The sequence below is a fragment of the Tasmannia lanceolata genome, unplaced genomic scaffold, assembly GCF_043159265.1.
Source record: "Tasmannia lanceolata isolate RefF3 unplaced genomic scaffold, GAP_Taslan_0.1 ptg000011l, whole genome shotgun sequence".
In the NCBI taxonomy this organism is placed as follows: domain Eukaryota; kingdom Viridiplantae; phylum Streptophyta; class Magnoliopsida; order Canellales; family Winteraceae; genus Tasmannia; species Tasmannia lanceolata.
The window spans coordinates 9,296,882-9,313,254 of record NW_027518688.1 but is presented as its reverse complement, the minus strand read 5'-3'; the positions used below and the strand labels follow the sequence as shown (position 1 = coordinate 9,313,254).

At 38.2% G+C, this 16,373-nt stretch overlaps 1 protein-coding gene across 2 annotated transcripts in view; it reads left to right on the top strand.

Annotated features, from left to right (window-relative positions):
* Positions 1–3,942: 3,942 nt before the first annotated feature.
* The window catches only part of LOC143886407 (Regulator of chromosome condensation (RCC1) family protein), a 56,922-nt gene continuing 44,491 nt past the window's right edge, over positions 3,943–16,373 (top strand). For both annotated transcript variants that reach the window (XM_077390373.1, XM_077390372.1), the window contains exons 1-4: positions 3,943–4,302; positions 5,178–5,239; positions 5,303–5,370; positions 10,918–11,039. In XM_077390373.1, coding sequence (XP_077246488.1) covers positions 4,107–4,302; positions 5,178–5,239; positions 5,303–5,370; positions 10,918–11,039 — 448 coding nt within the window. In that variant the 5' untranslated portion in view covers positions 3,943–4,106. The remainder of the gene's footprint in view (positions 4,303–5,177; positions 5,240–5,302; positions 5,371–10,917; positions 11,040–16,373) is intronic.

The window sequence follows — 16,373 nt, the reverse complement described above, 5'->3', positions numbered from 1 at the left end:
ATTTCTTGCTCCAAGGTCAGTGAATCTCTTGTTGAAATATAAATGACTAAATAACACCAACTTTAGCACCTTAAACTTTTGGAGTAATTGATTGCCAGAGCTATTCCTGGCGACGTGGGTTCTAAAACTAACAATTCCTTGATATTAAAAATCCATGTCTACGGCCCGTCCTCGTTTAACTTTTACTCTTGTTTTTCCATTTGGTTCAATAGCTTATACGTTTACCTTGCATCCCTCGTGTCTTCTCAATTGTCCTTGTATCAAAGCTCCGCTCGTAGAACCAACACTGTCTTACACTTCTCCCCCCACTACCACAACCGCCCTAAACCATCCTCACCCTTTTCTTACATGATTTCTTCTTCATATAGATATAGGTTCAAAGCGTAATTACCTAGAAGTGTATTTTGTTGGTGATTTTCAAAATAAAGGTGTTTTTTAAAAAAATGTTTTTTGAAATAAAATGATTCTATTTTGGGAAAATGAGTATTTTCAAAGAGAATAAAAAGGCTTATGGGAAGGTTAAAAGTTTAGTCACACAGTGAGAAGTAAGAAAATGGGAGAGGGTTTGATAAGTATCCTTCCACTTTTCCCTCTTGTTTTGAAATTCTAATATTTTGCAAATTGTGGACCAATGTGCACTGTTCACGCACATGCGGCGTAGGCACATCGTCGTGGGCAGCAATTGAAACACATAAAGTTTTCGAGAATAGATATGAGCCGTTGATCAAGATCAGTGTGATCGGATGATGATCATGAGTGGATGCGATATGATCCTTGTGATTGCGCTCAGATGTGCTCTATCGGCTAGTGCTTGATCAGGTGTGATATGGAGTGTATATCTGGTCAAGTGCAATATGGTTTGTCGGATCACAACCAGTCACGTAGTCGATTGGGTGTGATTCGAGCAGGAGATTGACAATCAATCAAGATCTAATGGTTATTGTGGGAGAATGGGCGTCTTACTAAAGCCAAGAGTCACCCAGAGCTATTATGGACTAAAAATTACAATCTACCTGTGTGCATCTCCATGTGAAAAAGGCCGTAGAAAGTCTATAAATAGACTAGAAACTCACCATTGCAGGAGATTGACAATCAATCAAGATCTAAAGGTTATTGTGGGAGAATGGGCGTTTTACTAAAGCCAAGAGTCACCCAGAGTTATTATGGACTCTAAAAATTACAATCTACCTGTGTGCATTTCCATGTGAAAAAGGCCGTAGAAAGTCTATAAAAAGACCAGAAACTCACCATTTGCAGTGTGATCTGAGATTCCATTATGTGAATCAAATTCTAGTGATTTCTAAAGCCTTCTCCCCTCCCTCTTTAGAGATTTCTAAATTTTATTTTATTTCATCTGCATTTCTTTATCTCTGGATCTGAGGGTGTTTCGGGTTTATTACTGCTTGTGCATAACGTTGACAAACATCAATAGTTCCTATAGGGGTGCAACTCGGGTCGGGTTTTGTAGAACCCTACCCTACCCGAGAAATATCTCGGGTCGGGTCCGGAAAACCCACGATTCCCTAACCCGGCCCTACGCATGATAATTCTTGGGCCGGGTTGGGTTTTTTCACGTTGACGCGTTGTAGAAAAAAAAGAAATCTTTACACCAAAAATCTCTAAATTTATGTAATCAAGTATATAAAGTTAAGAAGGAAACTATATTTCCACATCACAAACATGATCACCTCAATGAAAACAATTATATCAATATATTGAAAAATAATTTGCTATGGTATTCAAGAGATAATTAAAAATGTCATTGTACACCTACAGAAGTCGGGTTTCGGGTTTTTTTCCTTTAAACCCTACCCTACCTGAAATTGAGCCGGGTTTTTATACTAAAACCAGACCCTACCCAAGACCCATCATTTATAAACCCAATCCATGCTATTTTCGGGTCAGGTCGATGCGGGTCGGGTTTTAAAATCCGACCCAAGTTGCACCCCTAAGTTCCTATAGCTTTATTGTGTCTTGGAGACGAACTCATGGATCCCCTTTGCACATCATTCAAGTGGCGGTGGTGAAGTTGATATTGTAATACACCTTGAAGCATATTTTCTTCTTCATCACTACCAAGGTTTATCCCCATCACATTTTTGTCGACGCATTTTAGATAAGAATCCATTCTATCCGAAAGAAAAGGATATATCCGATGATCTTATAATACCTATATCATCAGAATAGTCATAGAAGCAGGTTGGATGGCCCTAATTTCAAGAATTGTATATTATTTTGCAACTGAATTTGTTGACTTTGCAAATTTAGAGAGGCTCAACAACTATAATAAGGCAATCACACATATCAAGCACTCGAATTAGTCAGCAAAGAGATACTTTATAAGGACAGCTATTGGAGAGTATATACTATTAGAAGTAGCTACACTCGGCTCTATGACCAACCCCATTGTTTAATTAAATATCTTTAGGATGGTGTAAATGGAAAAAGTCATGTTCATCTGTGCCCTAAAAAACATCTCTATAAAATTATCCTAACCCTCAGATTTGTAGAGGTTTCCGAGGGTTAGAGAATTAATCATCTTATGAAGATGATTTTTGGGCACAACCTATTAACATTGGTGGCTACTAATTGAATGGTTTGGATCACGCATAATGCGGGCCCCACTCTATTTTTTTTAAAATAAGTACATGTTGACCAGAAAAATTAACTGTTAATATAAATAATGGAATACTAAACTAAAGGGGGCATTCCCTTGAATAAATCTAGACCTACAAGGGTTCCTCCTTTGGACCATCTTTAATTTTATTCTTTTCTGTGCTATTCTAAGGGTGTGTTTGGCATACCGTTTGAAATAGCGTTTAAAATGCCGTTTTGCAAAACGGTGTTTTGGTTCAAAACGACATTTTGCTAAACGGCGTTTTCATGTTTGGTCCTCCAGATCAAAACGGCATTTTAAACGGCAAACGGAGGTATTGTGTGTTTGGTTGCAAATGCCCCAAAACGGAGTTTTAGTGGTAAAATGATCAAAAAGGCCATTGTTTAGTTGGCCTCAATGTAACTCAACTACTCTCTCATTAGGCCAAATATTAAAAGGTCATTAGGATCTCATTCAAACACTATTAAAATTAAACATCATTGCTAAAAAAAAAAAAATGGCTATACCTTTGGGGTCCTTCTCCTTCTTCTTCTTAACGGTCGGATTTGACGGATGAGTGGAGGCGCTCAGGCAGTGAGGCAGACGAGTGGGTTTGCAACTTTACAAAGTAGATGAAGAAAATAAGAAACTAGGGTTTCTTTTAATTCTTTTGTCTTTAAAAAATTAAAATTAAGAGATCATATAATGATATTAGCAGCCCCATTGTTTTGAATTAAATATTAATAATTTAACAAATTTGTGTCCTCAAGAATGATATTAATACCCCCACTTTTTTGGTATTTGACGTAACGCATAAAGTAGCACGCATATATGTAAAAATGGGTTTTGGTGAGGGCAAACACGTAAAAACCCACAACCCAAAAACTCCGTTCAAAACGGCGTTTTGCAAACGGCCCTCTCAAAACGGTGTTTCAAACGGCGTTTCAAACGGTGGCTGCGCACCCAAACACTCTCAAACGGCCGTTTGGCCGCAAAACGGTGTTTCAAACGCCAAACAGTGTCTTAAACGGTAGGCCAAACACGCACTAAATGCACTCTTATGAGATGGTCCAATAGGGGGCCCTTCAATTTAGCACTCCTCAATAACTTACCCTTTTTGCACCAACAGAAAGAAGCTTTTTGACCATCAACATTCAATGAGCAAAAGTACATATTACCGGCTATTAAAATTCTCCGATTGACTAAACCATCAAATGGACGGTCATGATCAACCAAAGGTGGGACCCATTTCAACCATGTCGCCCTACTTAGACCTAAATTTTTTTCAATACAACCGACCGCGGGAAACCAAACCTACATTGAAAAAACGACTATAAAAGGAAAGAAGTAAAGTTTTCTGAAAGCAATTTATAATCTAAAAAATCAGACCCAAAAATTTCGCCTTTTTTCTTCTTTCTTACCGTCCCGATCTAGGGTTTGGTTCTTTAGCCGTTACACCATCATTTTCCCTACTGATTATCTTCCCCTCTTTGTTATTACCGTTTAGAAAATGTCATCCCTCGAAGGTGAGAAGAAGGAAGAAGAGAAGAACGTGGTTAAAGGGGGAGAGTTACTTTTTTGTGGGGGAACAAAATGGGAAATCATTGGCCGGAGGAATGGAACTCCGATCACCGGAATTCTTGCTTCTCCGACCAGGCTCCGGCCTCTCGTTAATGTCGACATTCGGTTTGTCGCTTCTGGTTGCGGTATGTGGGGTTTCTTCAATCTCATTTTCTTTGTTTTTCTCAATCTGTGTTTCTTCATTTTGGCTTGGGTTTTTTCATGAAATTTGTTAGGGTCCTGAATGGGGGCCTTTCTAGGTATGGGACTAGGTGGGATCTAATATTGTGTCTTGTATGGGACATGTTTAAAGGTCCTATCCTAATGTGTTTTATCAACTTTGGAACTTTTGGTAAATTGGTTAGTTATCTAATAGTGGGTTTTGTTGCAAATGAGGGTCCTGAATGGGGCCTTCCTAGGTATGGAACTAGGTGGGACCCAATCTTGTACGGGACATGTTTAAAGGGCCTAGCCTAACGTGTTCTATCAACTTTGGAACTTTTGGTAAATTGGTTAGTTGTCAAACAGTGGGTTTTGTTGCAAATGAGGGTCCTGAATGGGGGCCTTCCTAGGTATGGGTCTAGGTGGGACCCAATCTTGTATGGGACATGTTTAAACGGCCTAGCCTAATGTGTTCTATCAACTTTGGAACTTTTGGTAAAGGAAAATGATATGGAGACCGAGAGTACCACCTAGCAAGGGACCAGCAATGAGAATATGCCATGTGTGCACAAAAAAAAATCTGTTTTTGTTGATTTTCCCAAATCTAAGGCTGACACGTCACTTGTGATATTGTGGCGAGAACCCATTTGTTCGTTCCCCTTTTCGGTGGTACTCTCGGTTTCCCTAGCATTACTCTTTGGTAAATAATAGGTGGGACCCAATATTGTATGGGACATGTTTAAAGGGCCTAGTCTGATGTGTTCTATCAACTTCGGAACTTTTGGTAAATTGGTAAGTGTCTAATAGTGGGTTTTGTTGAAAATGAACTCTTGATGGTTATTAGTTGATGTTTGTGCAGTGTCTTGTCATTGCGTAGCTTTGGATGTAGAAGGTCGTTGCTATACGTGGGGACGGAATGAGGTATTTTTGAAGTTAGAAATATAATCTTTAGTTATCATATGCTCACATGGTGTGGTTTTGCAGAAGGGGCAATTGGGTCATGGGGATATGCTTCAGCGTGATCGGCCTACTATTGTGTCTGAACTATCACAGTAAGTTTTGTGGTTTTTTTATTGTTAACCTGTGAGTTCTCAATGTAGCATGATAGCATAAGTAAAGATTGTGATTAACATGATAGTATAATTTAAACTGTTGCACTAGAGATCGAAAGAGAAAGAGAGAAAGTGAGGGAGATAACCATACTCTCACCATTATGATATGTGTGTGTGGGGAGAGAGAGAGAGAGAGAGAGAGAGAGAGAGAGAGAGAGAGAGAGCCGACTCCCCGGAGTAGATAACTTATCTACTCCGTGGGCTTAAAATACAGTGGAGGCCACATTGTTTGGGTGATTCAAAGCATTCATTTGATGGGCCCTCACATAGATAGGGTGTGCCCAAAAAATCAGCTCCATAGGACCATCCCAACCCTTCGATTTGTGGAGGCAAAAAATGGAGGGTACACCTTCAGCGCAGCAAAGGTAATGGATATTCATTAGCATATTTGACTATGACATTCTCAGAATGTGGATTCATCATACGATTCATATAAGATCCATCGAACATTCCGATGAATGCTCGGGTACGCCGGGAGGTGATGAGCCTCCCCACCACCAGATTGATCCGGATGGTGCAAAACTATTCATATAGCGTTTTTAGATTAGACCGGAAGCCATGACGAGAAGTCGAGTGGCTTCCGCCCCTAGCCTTCAAATCCGTCTCCTTGCCCGTAGCCAGAAAAGGTATGTTCTAACCAGGCCTTGTGCTCATGGCTTTTGCCCACCTTGCTTCACCAAGTCTTTGTATTGGCAAGGGTGCAAGGTGCCACCTCTAGCCAATGTTCATGCCTTCGAGCTCTGGAGTAAGCTGCTTATCTTTTTCTGGCTTCAACCATTGCGTCTGGTAAATTCTCAGAGTTAAGGGGAAGAAGCAGAGCAGAGGAATTAGTCGACTCATCAGGCTCATGACCTGAAGACTGTAGGTTCGATTCCTCAACAGTATAACATGACTTATATGTCAGTGTCAACCAATATAAATATTAATAGATACATATCATATGCAAGTCAGGCGGGAAGTGGTGTTTCCAGTGGCGGACGGGTGAGTCACGCGTTAGAACCTACACTTGTCCTTGGGAGGGGAACAACAACTGGGAACGGCTGCTGATACCCCGTAGGCTGAGAAGTAAAAGGAGGAATCCGCCTGAGGAGGGGCTTGCATCTGATTAGCTATAGTTGGTGGTGATGATTAGTAGCTGGTCCGAGAGGATGATCAGCCACACTGGGACCGAGACACGGCCCAGACTCCTACGGGAGGCAGCAATGCGGAATTTGATTGGGGATTGGTCGTAGGTTGTAAACCAAGCTCGAAAGAGATGAAAAGGTCGAATGCATCAATCTCGGATTCGGGACACCCAAAGATTCCTTAGGCGAGTGGATAATCAATCGCCATCTCGTAACACCGCTACCTAAAGACCACTCACTCGTGTGAGGGTTTTGAGCTTGTGTTCGGGTGTAGATAGGCCTATCAAAATAGTCATATTAATAGAAACTCCACTCGCACTCTTTTCCTATAGACGGCTCACTAATACTGGGAGAAGCTATATGGATCATGATGTGTCTGGCATCTAGAGGGCCAACAATTGCTGGCTTAGCAAGACCCCATGAGCTGTTAATGTTGGCGCGGATCGATTTGAGAGAAGGTCTTTGATGCAGGACAATGCCTAATTTAGGAAAAAATCCTACACTCCTAATGGGATAATGGCTTTAGGAAAGGCTTAGGATTAATATGGAAAACTCAAAACACCTAAAGAACTATCCTAGGGCTGATTTAATGATAATTTAATTAATGGGCAGCAGCAATAATGAGACTTAAATTGCATTCAATAATTAGAAAGAACCTATGATTTAGCCGACACTTTGAATTTATTGCTGACACACGTGTTCTGTCGTGTCTGACACGACACACGTGTCGACACTCCTTTGGACACTTTTAAATTTACTGCTAGGAGTTTAAGAGTTAATGTGGTCGTGCGGATATGTTTTTGTGTAGTAATCAATAATTGTATGTGTATGTACGTGTCACCATTTATATTTTTCTATTTTGCCATGTTAGACAGCTCGTGTCCATGTCAAAACTTAACACACAAATCCACATCAACAAATCATGAGTATATATACTTCTCTATTTTAGCCGTGTCTTGGTTTCTAAATTTTAGAGTTTTGACGTGTCCGACACTCCGTGTCAGTGTCGACATGTGACACTCATGTCCGTGTCCACAAATCATAGGAAAGAACATAATTATCAATAGATAAACCTTAAACAAACCAACCAATAGGTAAAAGATCCTTAAGGTGAATTGTTAATGACAAGATTAGTTCTAAACTAGGGTTTAAACATGCGACCAATTACTAAAAATTGATGCAAATACCAATGGATTAAATCTATTTCAATAAGAGAATAGTTATATTTCAATGAAGAACAACAAATAAAATTATCAGCAGCACTAAAAGGTCCAATAGTCCAGTTTTAGGCCAAAAGGGTATTTTGGTAATTTCGACAGATATGTAGATTAGGGTAAAACTGCTGTTGGGTTTTAAGGTTGAGGTCCAAAAGGTAGAAACAATGCAAAATTCAGGGTTAGGAATGGTTTATGATGGTCGGTTTACACTATTAATCTCCAAAACTGGATTTAGGGTTCAATATGTATGAAAATTTCAACTAGGCTCAAAAAAGGTTTAAAACTAATGATCTTGGGTGCTTTGGCTGAGATTTAATCACAAAATAAATCCCTCAAAATATCAAGATGAGATCTTGAATGATGAAGAAACTAGGGGTTTAAACTTTACGTTCAAGAAACATAAAAGATTGAAAGATATGATGTCTTACCTTGTTAGTGAATGATTTGATAGAAGAAAAGAAGGGAGTAGGGTGAGAGAGATTGGCTCCAAGCCACCAAGAAGATAAGAGAAGAAGAAGTTCAAGCCAAATTGCTCAATACAAAAAACGTCAATTGCTATTCCTCCCTAAAAAAACACAAGCACACACATATATAGTCTGTGTTGTGCGCACCTACAATTTGGGTATAATCCCTTATTTTTAGCATCCTTCTCTTATCACAATAATAAGAGACCTAAACCTACTAAACTTAGCACATAAAGAAATAACCAATATCTTATTAAACAAAGAAACAACCAATAATAGAAAAAACTAAAAAAAATAATGCCACAGTTAACATGTATGGACGTGTGTGACGTCCCATGTGTGTGTGACGCTCATGGTCCATGTAAATCAGTCCCCCAACATCAATAATGGCTCACTTCCCCGCCCTCGCTTGCGCTTGTAAATCTTGAACTCGCTCGCATTGTTGATGTCCCCATCAGTCTTCCTGATGAAAACTTAGCCACACAGCCGAACTAGTAATCGAAGGCAGAACATACCCTAAGCTGGGCATAACGTACCCAAGCAGCTCAACAGCAAGCGGCACACAAGACGGCAGTGATGGTACTTGCAACTCCTTGGGATGAAGGAAAGTACAGGTACACCAGAGGTGTGCAACTATATTTCAAGTTTATTTTGATTTTTCTGTACCTTTAGGGTATTAGATACTTATATTGTTCGTTTCTCTAGCTATTCACTTGTTTTTTGGATTTTAAGTTACTGGGGTGGATAGGAAAATAGATACACAGAGACTTACAATCCTGACATGCTCGTTGGCATGCTAGAAACATTTTAAATTACATTACACTGGTCATAACATAGATATAACATAGATATTTTGTTAAATTGACTATGCAAAAAATCATCAAAAAAATCAAAGTACCTATTTTGGACTTCGAGTTCCTGTAGTCGATAGACAAATATGAAAACTCTTAATTATAGTACTCACACACCAATCTAAAAATAGAGAGCTTGCATTTACTTTTTAGCAACGTTGCCAGTGCAGGAAGTGAGGGCTCTCTTGAAGAGAGCAAGTAGGAAGCGGGAAGTGTAAAGGGAAGCGCCAGGGAAGTGAATAATAAGTGCAAAAGATAAAATAAAATAATTATAAACAATTAGTGAAAATTAGAAATAAATTTTAATAATCTATTTTTTAAAGTTTATAAAATTTAGAAGCATGTCGATTCATATTTCCAAGCAACATAGGCAAATATCTTTATTAAAACTTATGTTTTAATAACGTTATCAAATCTAACCCCCATAAACAAATCAAAATTTCAATTAACGTTAAATCCTAATTCTAATCAACATAACGAATTTACATGCAAATCCAACTCCCAACCAATAACCAAATTATCAAATATCAAAGTTAATGCAAAATTTTCTCGAAGTCTAAAATATACAATTAAATGATCAAATAATTAATCGCTTAAATGAAGAAACTAACCAACATAACTACATATACACATTTACATTATATATACACTAAAATGATGTAGATAATGGATAAGTTTTCAGTTTTCACTGAAATGTACAATTAATCACTTAAATGAAGTGGATAAGTTTTCACTGCAAAGTGGCTAGGTTGATTTGGAGTGGTATTCTACTATTCTTTCCAGTTTTGGAATTTCTTAGGTCTTTCCTTCATCTCTCCCGAAGTTATAGTACATAGCTTTATTATGCATCAACAGTACCTATATGCTAAAATAAAGTATCTAACTCATCATATATGATTTATGGATAAAAACTACTTAACATATAATCCTAAATACATTCTAAAATGAACATTAAAGTATTGCAGTGTTAAAACGTTAATTTAGGTTTTTAATTTAATCAATGTATCAACTCAAATGAACTTATTTCATATTTTTTACCTTTCTTGATTCTTCTCTTCATCTTGTGATTGATCAATTAAGAACAACTTAATCAATATTTTAAAAAAAAAAAAAAATTTAAGAAAGAGAATTGGAGGAAATTAATAGAAAAATTTAAATACATACCTCCTCTTATAATTAATCAATTAAGAAATTAAAAACATCCATAAATTAATAGTTATGATTTAATAACAAATTTAAAATTGAAAAGACATGATAGCACAAAATGAACAAAAAAGAAAAAAAATTAGGAAAAAGGAAAGAATTTAAAAAATAATAATTAAGAAACGCCCTTCCCAAAACCTGGGAAACACGCTTCCCAAAACCTGGGAAACACGCTTCCCAAAACCTGGGAAACACATTTCTCAGGAATCAGAAACGTGCTTCCCCACTTTGTGGGAAGCGTCGCGTTTCCCGTTTCTGAAATGAGATTCATCGGAAGCATGCTTCCAACCTTCTAGGGGCGTTTTTGGTAACCATGCTTTTAAGTTACAAAATAATGAAATATTTCGCCTTGCTTGTGATTTCTTTTTTCTTAGTTCGTTTAGAAGTGACACATTTTATTGATTAAGAGAATTTTACAACGATGATATTGCATTACATTTTCTTGTAGAAGTTATTTTAAGTTGGAACTACTATTGTCATTGCTTTATGTTTTAAGAGGGATGAATTAATATTGGATTCCAAGTTTAACTTCTGTTCTTGAAATTAATACTTATTTACACCTACTAAAACGGCTTGTATCTCAGTTCATTTTTTTCAATCAATAACTAACAATATTTTTTGGGCACAGATACAAAATTATTGCAGCAGGAGCTGGGAGAAATCACACAGTGGTGGTAACTGAAGATGGAAACTCCTTCTCTTTTGGTTTCAATAAACACGGACAGTTGGGATTGGGTTCAATAAAGAGGGGCAAGTTCTACTTTCAAGAGTTTAATCAGTGCAGTCTCATGAGTCATGATACACCTTTTGATACTGATGTCTTGAAATGTCAATCTATGTGCTTAAATCCTATTGTCGTTCTCTTATGAAAGCAAACATGATAGTGGAGTGTAACACTTATAAACATGGATTGGTTGTTGCAAAATAATCCAGTTCCTTATCTTGATTCTAATTTTTCTTTTTCTTTTTGAGCTGCTATTCCTTAACATTTTCCTTACTGTATTAATTGTGAAAATTGGCTAGTTTTGTTGCAAATTCTAGAGGATGGGGGGGGGGGGGGGGTGGTATTGCGCTGGTTGATATTAAGCATATTCTGTTTCTGTTTTGAAATTCTGGCTATAACAATAAGGAAAATGGTGGACTTAATCGTGAAATAGTCTCAAGCCTGAAATCAGAAACAATTTGGAATTATTGAAATTAGTAGCTCTAAAATAATTCTTATTCATCAAAACTTACGATGCTGGATAAAATGGGACATATGAGCTGATTCCATCTATATAATACTTTAATGAGCTGATTTTTGTGTTGATTTTCTGTTGATGATGCCTCTTTTCACCCTTCAACTTTCTCCTTATAATGAAAATTTTCAAAAAATGACTAAAGTATGCTTGTCTCTTTAATTGAGATGAAAGTTGGGAGGAAGTAGTGGATCGTGCAGAGGTAAGAGGAAGCATAAGGAAACCTGGGAGTAGATGGGAAAGAAGGGGGGAGAAGACAGAAAAAAGAAACGAGAAGAAGAATATAATCTCCATCGAACCATCAAACCCAAGAAATGAAAGATCCGTGGTAATTCAGTAACAATTTTTTTTTTTTTTTTTTTGGGGTAGGTAAGATGAGATTGAACCCCCGAGGTTGGAGGTCAAAGCCTTGACCATTGAGCTAGAGGTTCAATCACAGTAATTCAGTAACCCACAATTAGGCGAGGATGCCAAAATAATAGGTCCCTTCTAGCAATTGCTACACATAGCTACTACGCCCACTTGGTCTTCATTGCTGACCTTTGCTTGGTGGAAAATCCACCCCCAACCTGCAATTTTGGGCTGTCCAAACAATGGAGCCACTTCTATAATTAATGGAGTTTAAAGTGAACAAAACGAACAAGATGAACAATATCTATGGAGCTATTGTTGTTTTCTGATTTTGCCTCCCTCAAAAAGAATCTTAATGGGAATGGGTCAAGATGCAACAACCCGAGTTTTGAGTCAGAGATGAAGGGAAATGTGGGATAGAGATGCAATCCACAACTCTTTTCTAGCACCTCCTATGTCTGGAGCATAAGGCCGGATAGCCTTTTCTCCATGGTCATTCATGATTTGAAGGACAATTATTGGGATATCATTGTAGTAAAACATCTCTCCTCTATCGTCACTCTCTTTTTTTGCCATCATGTTCTACTGCTCTTTTCTCTTTTCGAACTATGAGATTATTTTAGTCATTTTTAAGGTTCACTAGTTGGAACAAATAAAGTCAACGTCTCCACAACTCAAAAAGACTTAGTGAGTAAATCAGTTAGTTGATCTTCAAAATTCACAAAAGGAGTGGATACATCTGCACTCGAGTATTTCTTTTACAAAATGAAAATCCACTTCAATATGCTTGGTACAGTCATGAAACACTGGATTGGAAGCAATGTGCATACCGTCCTCCTGATTGTCGCAAAAGAACTACTTTTGTAGCTTCATTGAAAATCCCGACTCCTGTAACAAATGATTCAACCACATAAACTCTCATGAAGTTTGAGACAACTTCAAGATTCGGTCGAGCAACGACACTTTGTTTCTTACCTTTTCATATTACCCTTCACAAAAGTGCAATAACTTGCAGTGGACTTTCGATCATAAGTTGATCCAGCACAGTCAATATCATGAAACGTGGTAACCTATAAGTTCCCACTATACTTATAATGAAGACCACATCCATGAGTTCTCTCTCTCCCTCTTTTTTTTTTTTGTAAAACATGAACCACGACCTTCTAGTGAGGAACTTTAAGAGACTCCATAAACTGACTACCACACTTGTGTCTGGCTTGGTAATTGTCAGATAATTCACTAGAAACACAATTATTGACTTTGGAGGAAAAAGGCACCCAATTGTGTTTCAACCTAACAAGCTTCGCACTTTAAAGAAGACAACTAACTCACAGAGGCGACTAGTACCTTTAAGCTACGCAAAGATGGTTGGCTGAGACAATAGTATCACTGAAGCGGTGAAAGAGAAGATTGTAATGCTGTGCGCTTGCCACCACCATCAAAATAGTAGAAACCTCCTGATTCATGCCCTCTACCAACGCTATTCTTCATGCTTTAGATCTTGGAAAACACACAAAGGATATAGATTTACAAAACAATTTAAAAAGTTAGTCAATTTCCTATCAAACATCAAATTAAAAGGAAATTTTGGGACATGTAGTACAAATGAGAGGGAGGGAGGGCAGGAGGGAGGGATTGGAGCTGGTTGAAGTTTGGCAAACACATCAGGTAAGGATGGAAGTTCCAGACTGCTAAGAATTTGAGCCCAAAGGGGCTCATAGTCACACTTAAAAACAGAGATAAATTGAGTGATCTAAAATTATCTCTTGGGCAATGCATCATTTCGACATCAGAAGAAATGTGCTGATAAAAATTTAACTCATCACAATGACCTATCATTTCTGAATAATAGTCCTCTAGACTTCTGTTGCCCTACTGTAGGTTGAAATGCTATTGGAAAAGCTGATAGATCCTTGTGATATTATTAGAACCGGAATACTTATTCTGAATATGATCCCAAATGCACTTGGCAGAGTCAGGAAAACTTAGACACCTACTAATCTTCGTCTCCATTATAGATTATCAAAGAACCTCAAGCCAGACATTGCCACAATCAGTCACACCAGCAAACACCTATGATGCACAATCAGTCACAATAACCCTAGCTGCTATGGAAAAACCCTTCTAGGCAATAACCACTTAATTGGAAGCTTTCAAACATGTGAAACCCTTACTGCCAGCCTTCAAACTATCCCAACAAAAAGGGCAAACCTGCATTTATTGCATTCAAACGCAAAACAGATATAGTGTTGCGTACAGGAATGTGGAATCTCCAATATTGGCTGCAAAATCTTCCCACAAATAAATCTCCTAGGTTTTAGGCTTTTAGTTATTTTATTGGAGTCCTTAAAGTTGTAGTTGTTATTAAGCATCGTGGCTGATATTACTTTTCCTGTTTTTTCTCATTGTTCCTTATCTTTTGGGTTATGCTATTATCCACGTAATGTAACTCCAAAATGTGGGTTGTAGTTGCTCTATTTAAATGGCATATTTATCATTAATAAAGTGTGGAGAAATTTACAGCAAACTAAGCTTTGTTTTAGGAGAGTCATGGCTCCTCTCGAATTGAGCCTTTAGGAGGTCCGGTTGCCTCGAATCAACCATCCCCTTCTCTATTCTATCTTTTATTTTTCTTTATTTTTGTTACGGCCAATTAGGCACGTAAGAAGTGGTATCAGAGCCGTCGATCTTGCGCCATGGCTGCGTCCTGGGAGATTCTGGATTCTCTTCGGGTCTGTTCAGTTGCGCGAAGGAAACGGAAAAGAAATGGAAATGACGTGGCAGAAGGAAATGGAAAGGAAAAGAAACTGTTGAGAAAGCAGTAGGAGTGCGCATTCAGTTGCTAGGAAATGGAAAATAAATAACTAAGAAACAACAGGAATGTGCATTCAGTTGCCAAGAAACGGAAAAGAAACAGTATAGAATATGTTGTTTACCACATATAAAGCAAGTTATGCGCCATAAGCCCTACCAAATAGTCCACTAACACAAATAAACACTCGAAAACTTAAGAAACAGATTTTAAAAGCAGTACAATGGAACCAACAACAAAGAGGGAAACCCATGTAACACCGATGCCGCCGCCTGTGGCACCGCCCTGCCCTCTCATTGGGCATCTCCTCTACCCCTTCCTTTGACGCTTCCTCAACCATCTTGCTTCTCCGATATTTGGCTCTCTCTAAATATGTGTCTAGTTCTGATTGAGCCTCCGCCAACGTCCCATACAAGCGATAGCATGCTCTGCTAAATTTGTCAACCTGCTCATGGCACTCTGGCCAAGTATAGTAAATCCCAGGCCTTCTACCATTAAAGACAACATAGTACTTTTGCTTCTCCATACTCACCTGACAAAACGACAACATATCGCATCCAAAGATATAAGATAAGAATATGATAGTAGGCATGAAATTCCACTACCAAAAGTTTACTACAACCATAAAAAATAATTAACTAGCTTAAGCCTACCATAACAAGTTAACTACCACCATCACGTAGTTAACTACCAGCCAAATGTCAAAGCATCGTTACAGATAAAATAAAAAAACAACCATAAAGTTCATATCACCATAACTACCACTATAACTACCATTATAAAGTTCATATCACCATAACTACCACTATAAAGTGTTATAAAAAAGTATTGTTCAGTGAAATGAAAGGATAGAAGATATGTCGCCCATCGCCATCTCCTCTCTCATGCATCCATCTTCCGCCTTATGAAACGAGCTATCTTCCTACGGATGTACGACCTCCTTATACATGATGAAAAGATGCGCTTCAGACGGATTTTTGGTGAGATACTCCGTGGTCCTCAGCAAGATCTCATGGGAAAAACCACCAACCCTTCTAATAGCTTTGCGAAGCTGTGCAAGATAACCTGGGACACTCGAACCTGTAAGCGCATCAGCAACCTTGTCCATGCTCGATGAAAGACGCGACATTCTGTCCACTACTGCCCCACTCTGACGACTTCTTTGTCGTTTGCTACCAACACGCCTTAGTAGAGATGGCTCACTGCCACCATTAGTAGGATCTTCTGTCGGAGATGGTGGGCGTTGAGACGTGGGGGTTTGCTCATTTACATAGTTCTCCCCAATATCATCAAGACTGACTGGTTGCAAATTTTTTCTGTTTGAATTCGAATTCATCCTAGCGGAGGCTCCTTTTGCGAACTCATCTCTAAAGATTTTGTGCATGTGGTCATGCAAAACATGATGGGTAATGAACAATTTCTTATGTTATGGATTAGCCTGTGACAAGGACCATAAAAAATAAGAAGATATTGAATATAGTAATACTATAAGAATATTGTATCTTGTGAGGAAGTGTTTCTTACAGTGATGTACTCATCGTAGACCTCTTTCTCGCAGGTGACGGTTTTCGTGTTATCGTCCCAACCAAAACCGCTTCTACCGAGTAGGATGCAGACATTCTTGTATGTATATTTCATTGTCTTTATGTGGTTCTTTATGTGCTCCTTGTTGAGATTGAGGTT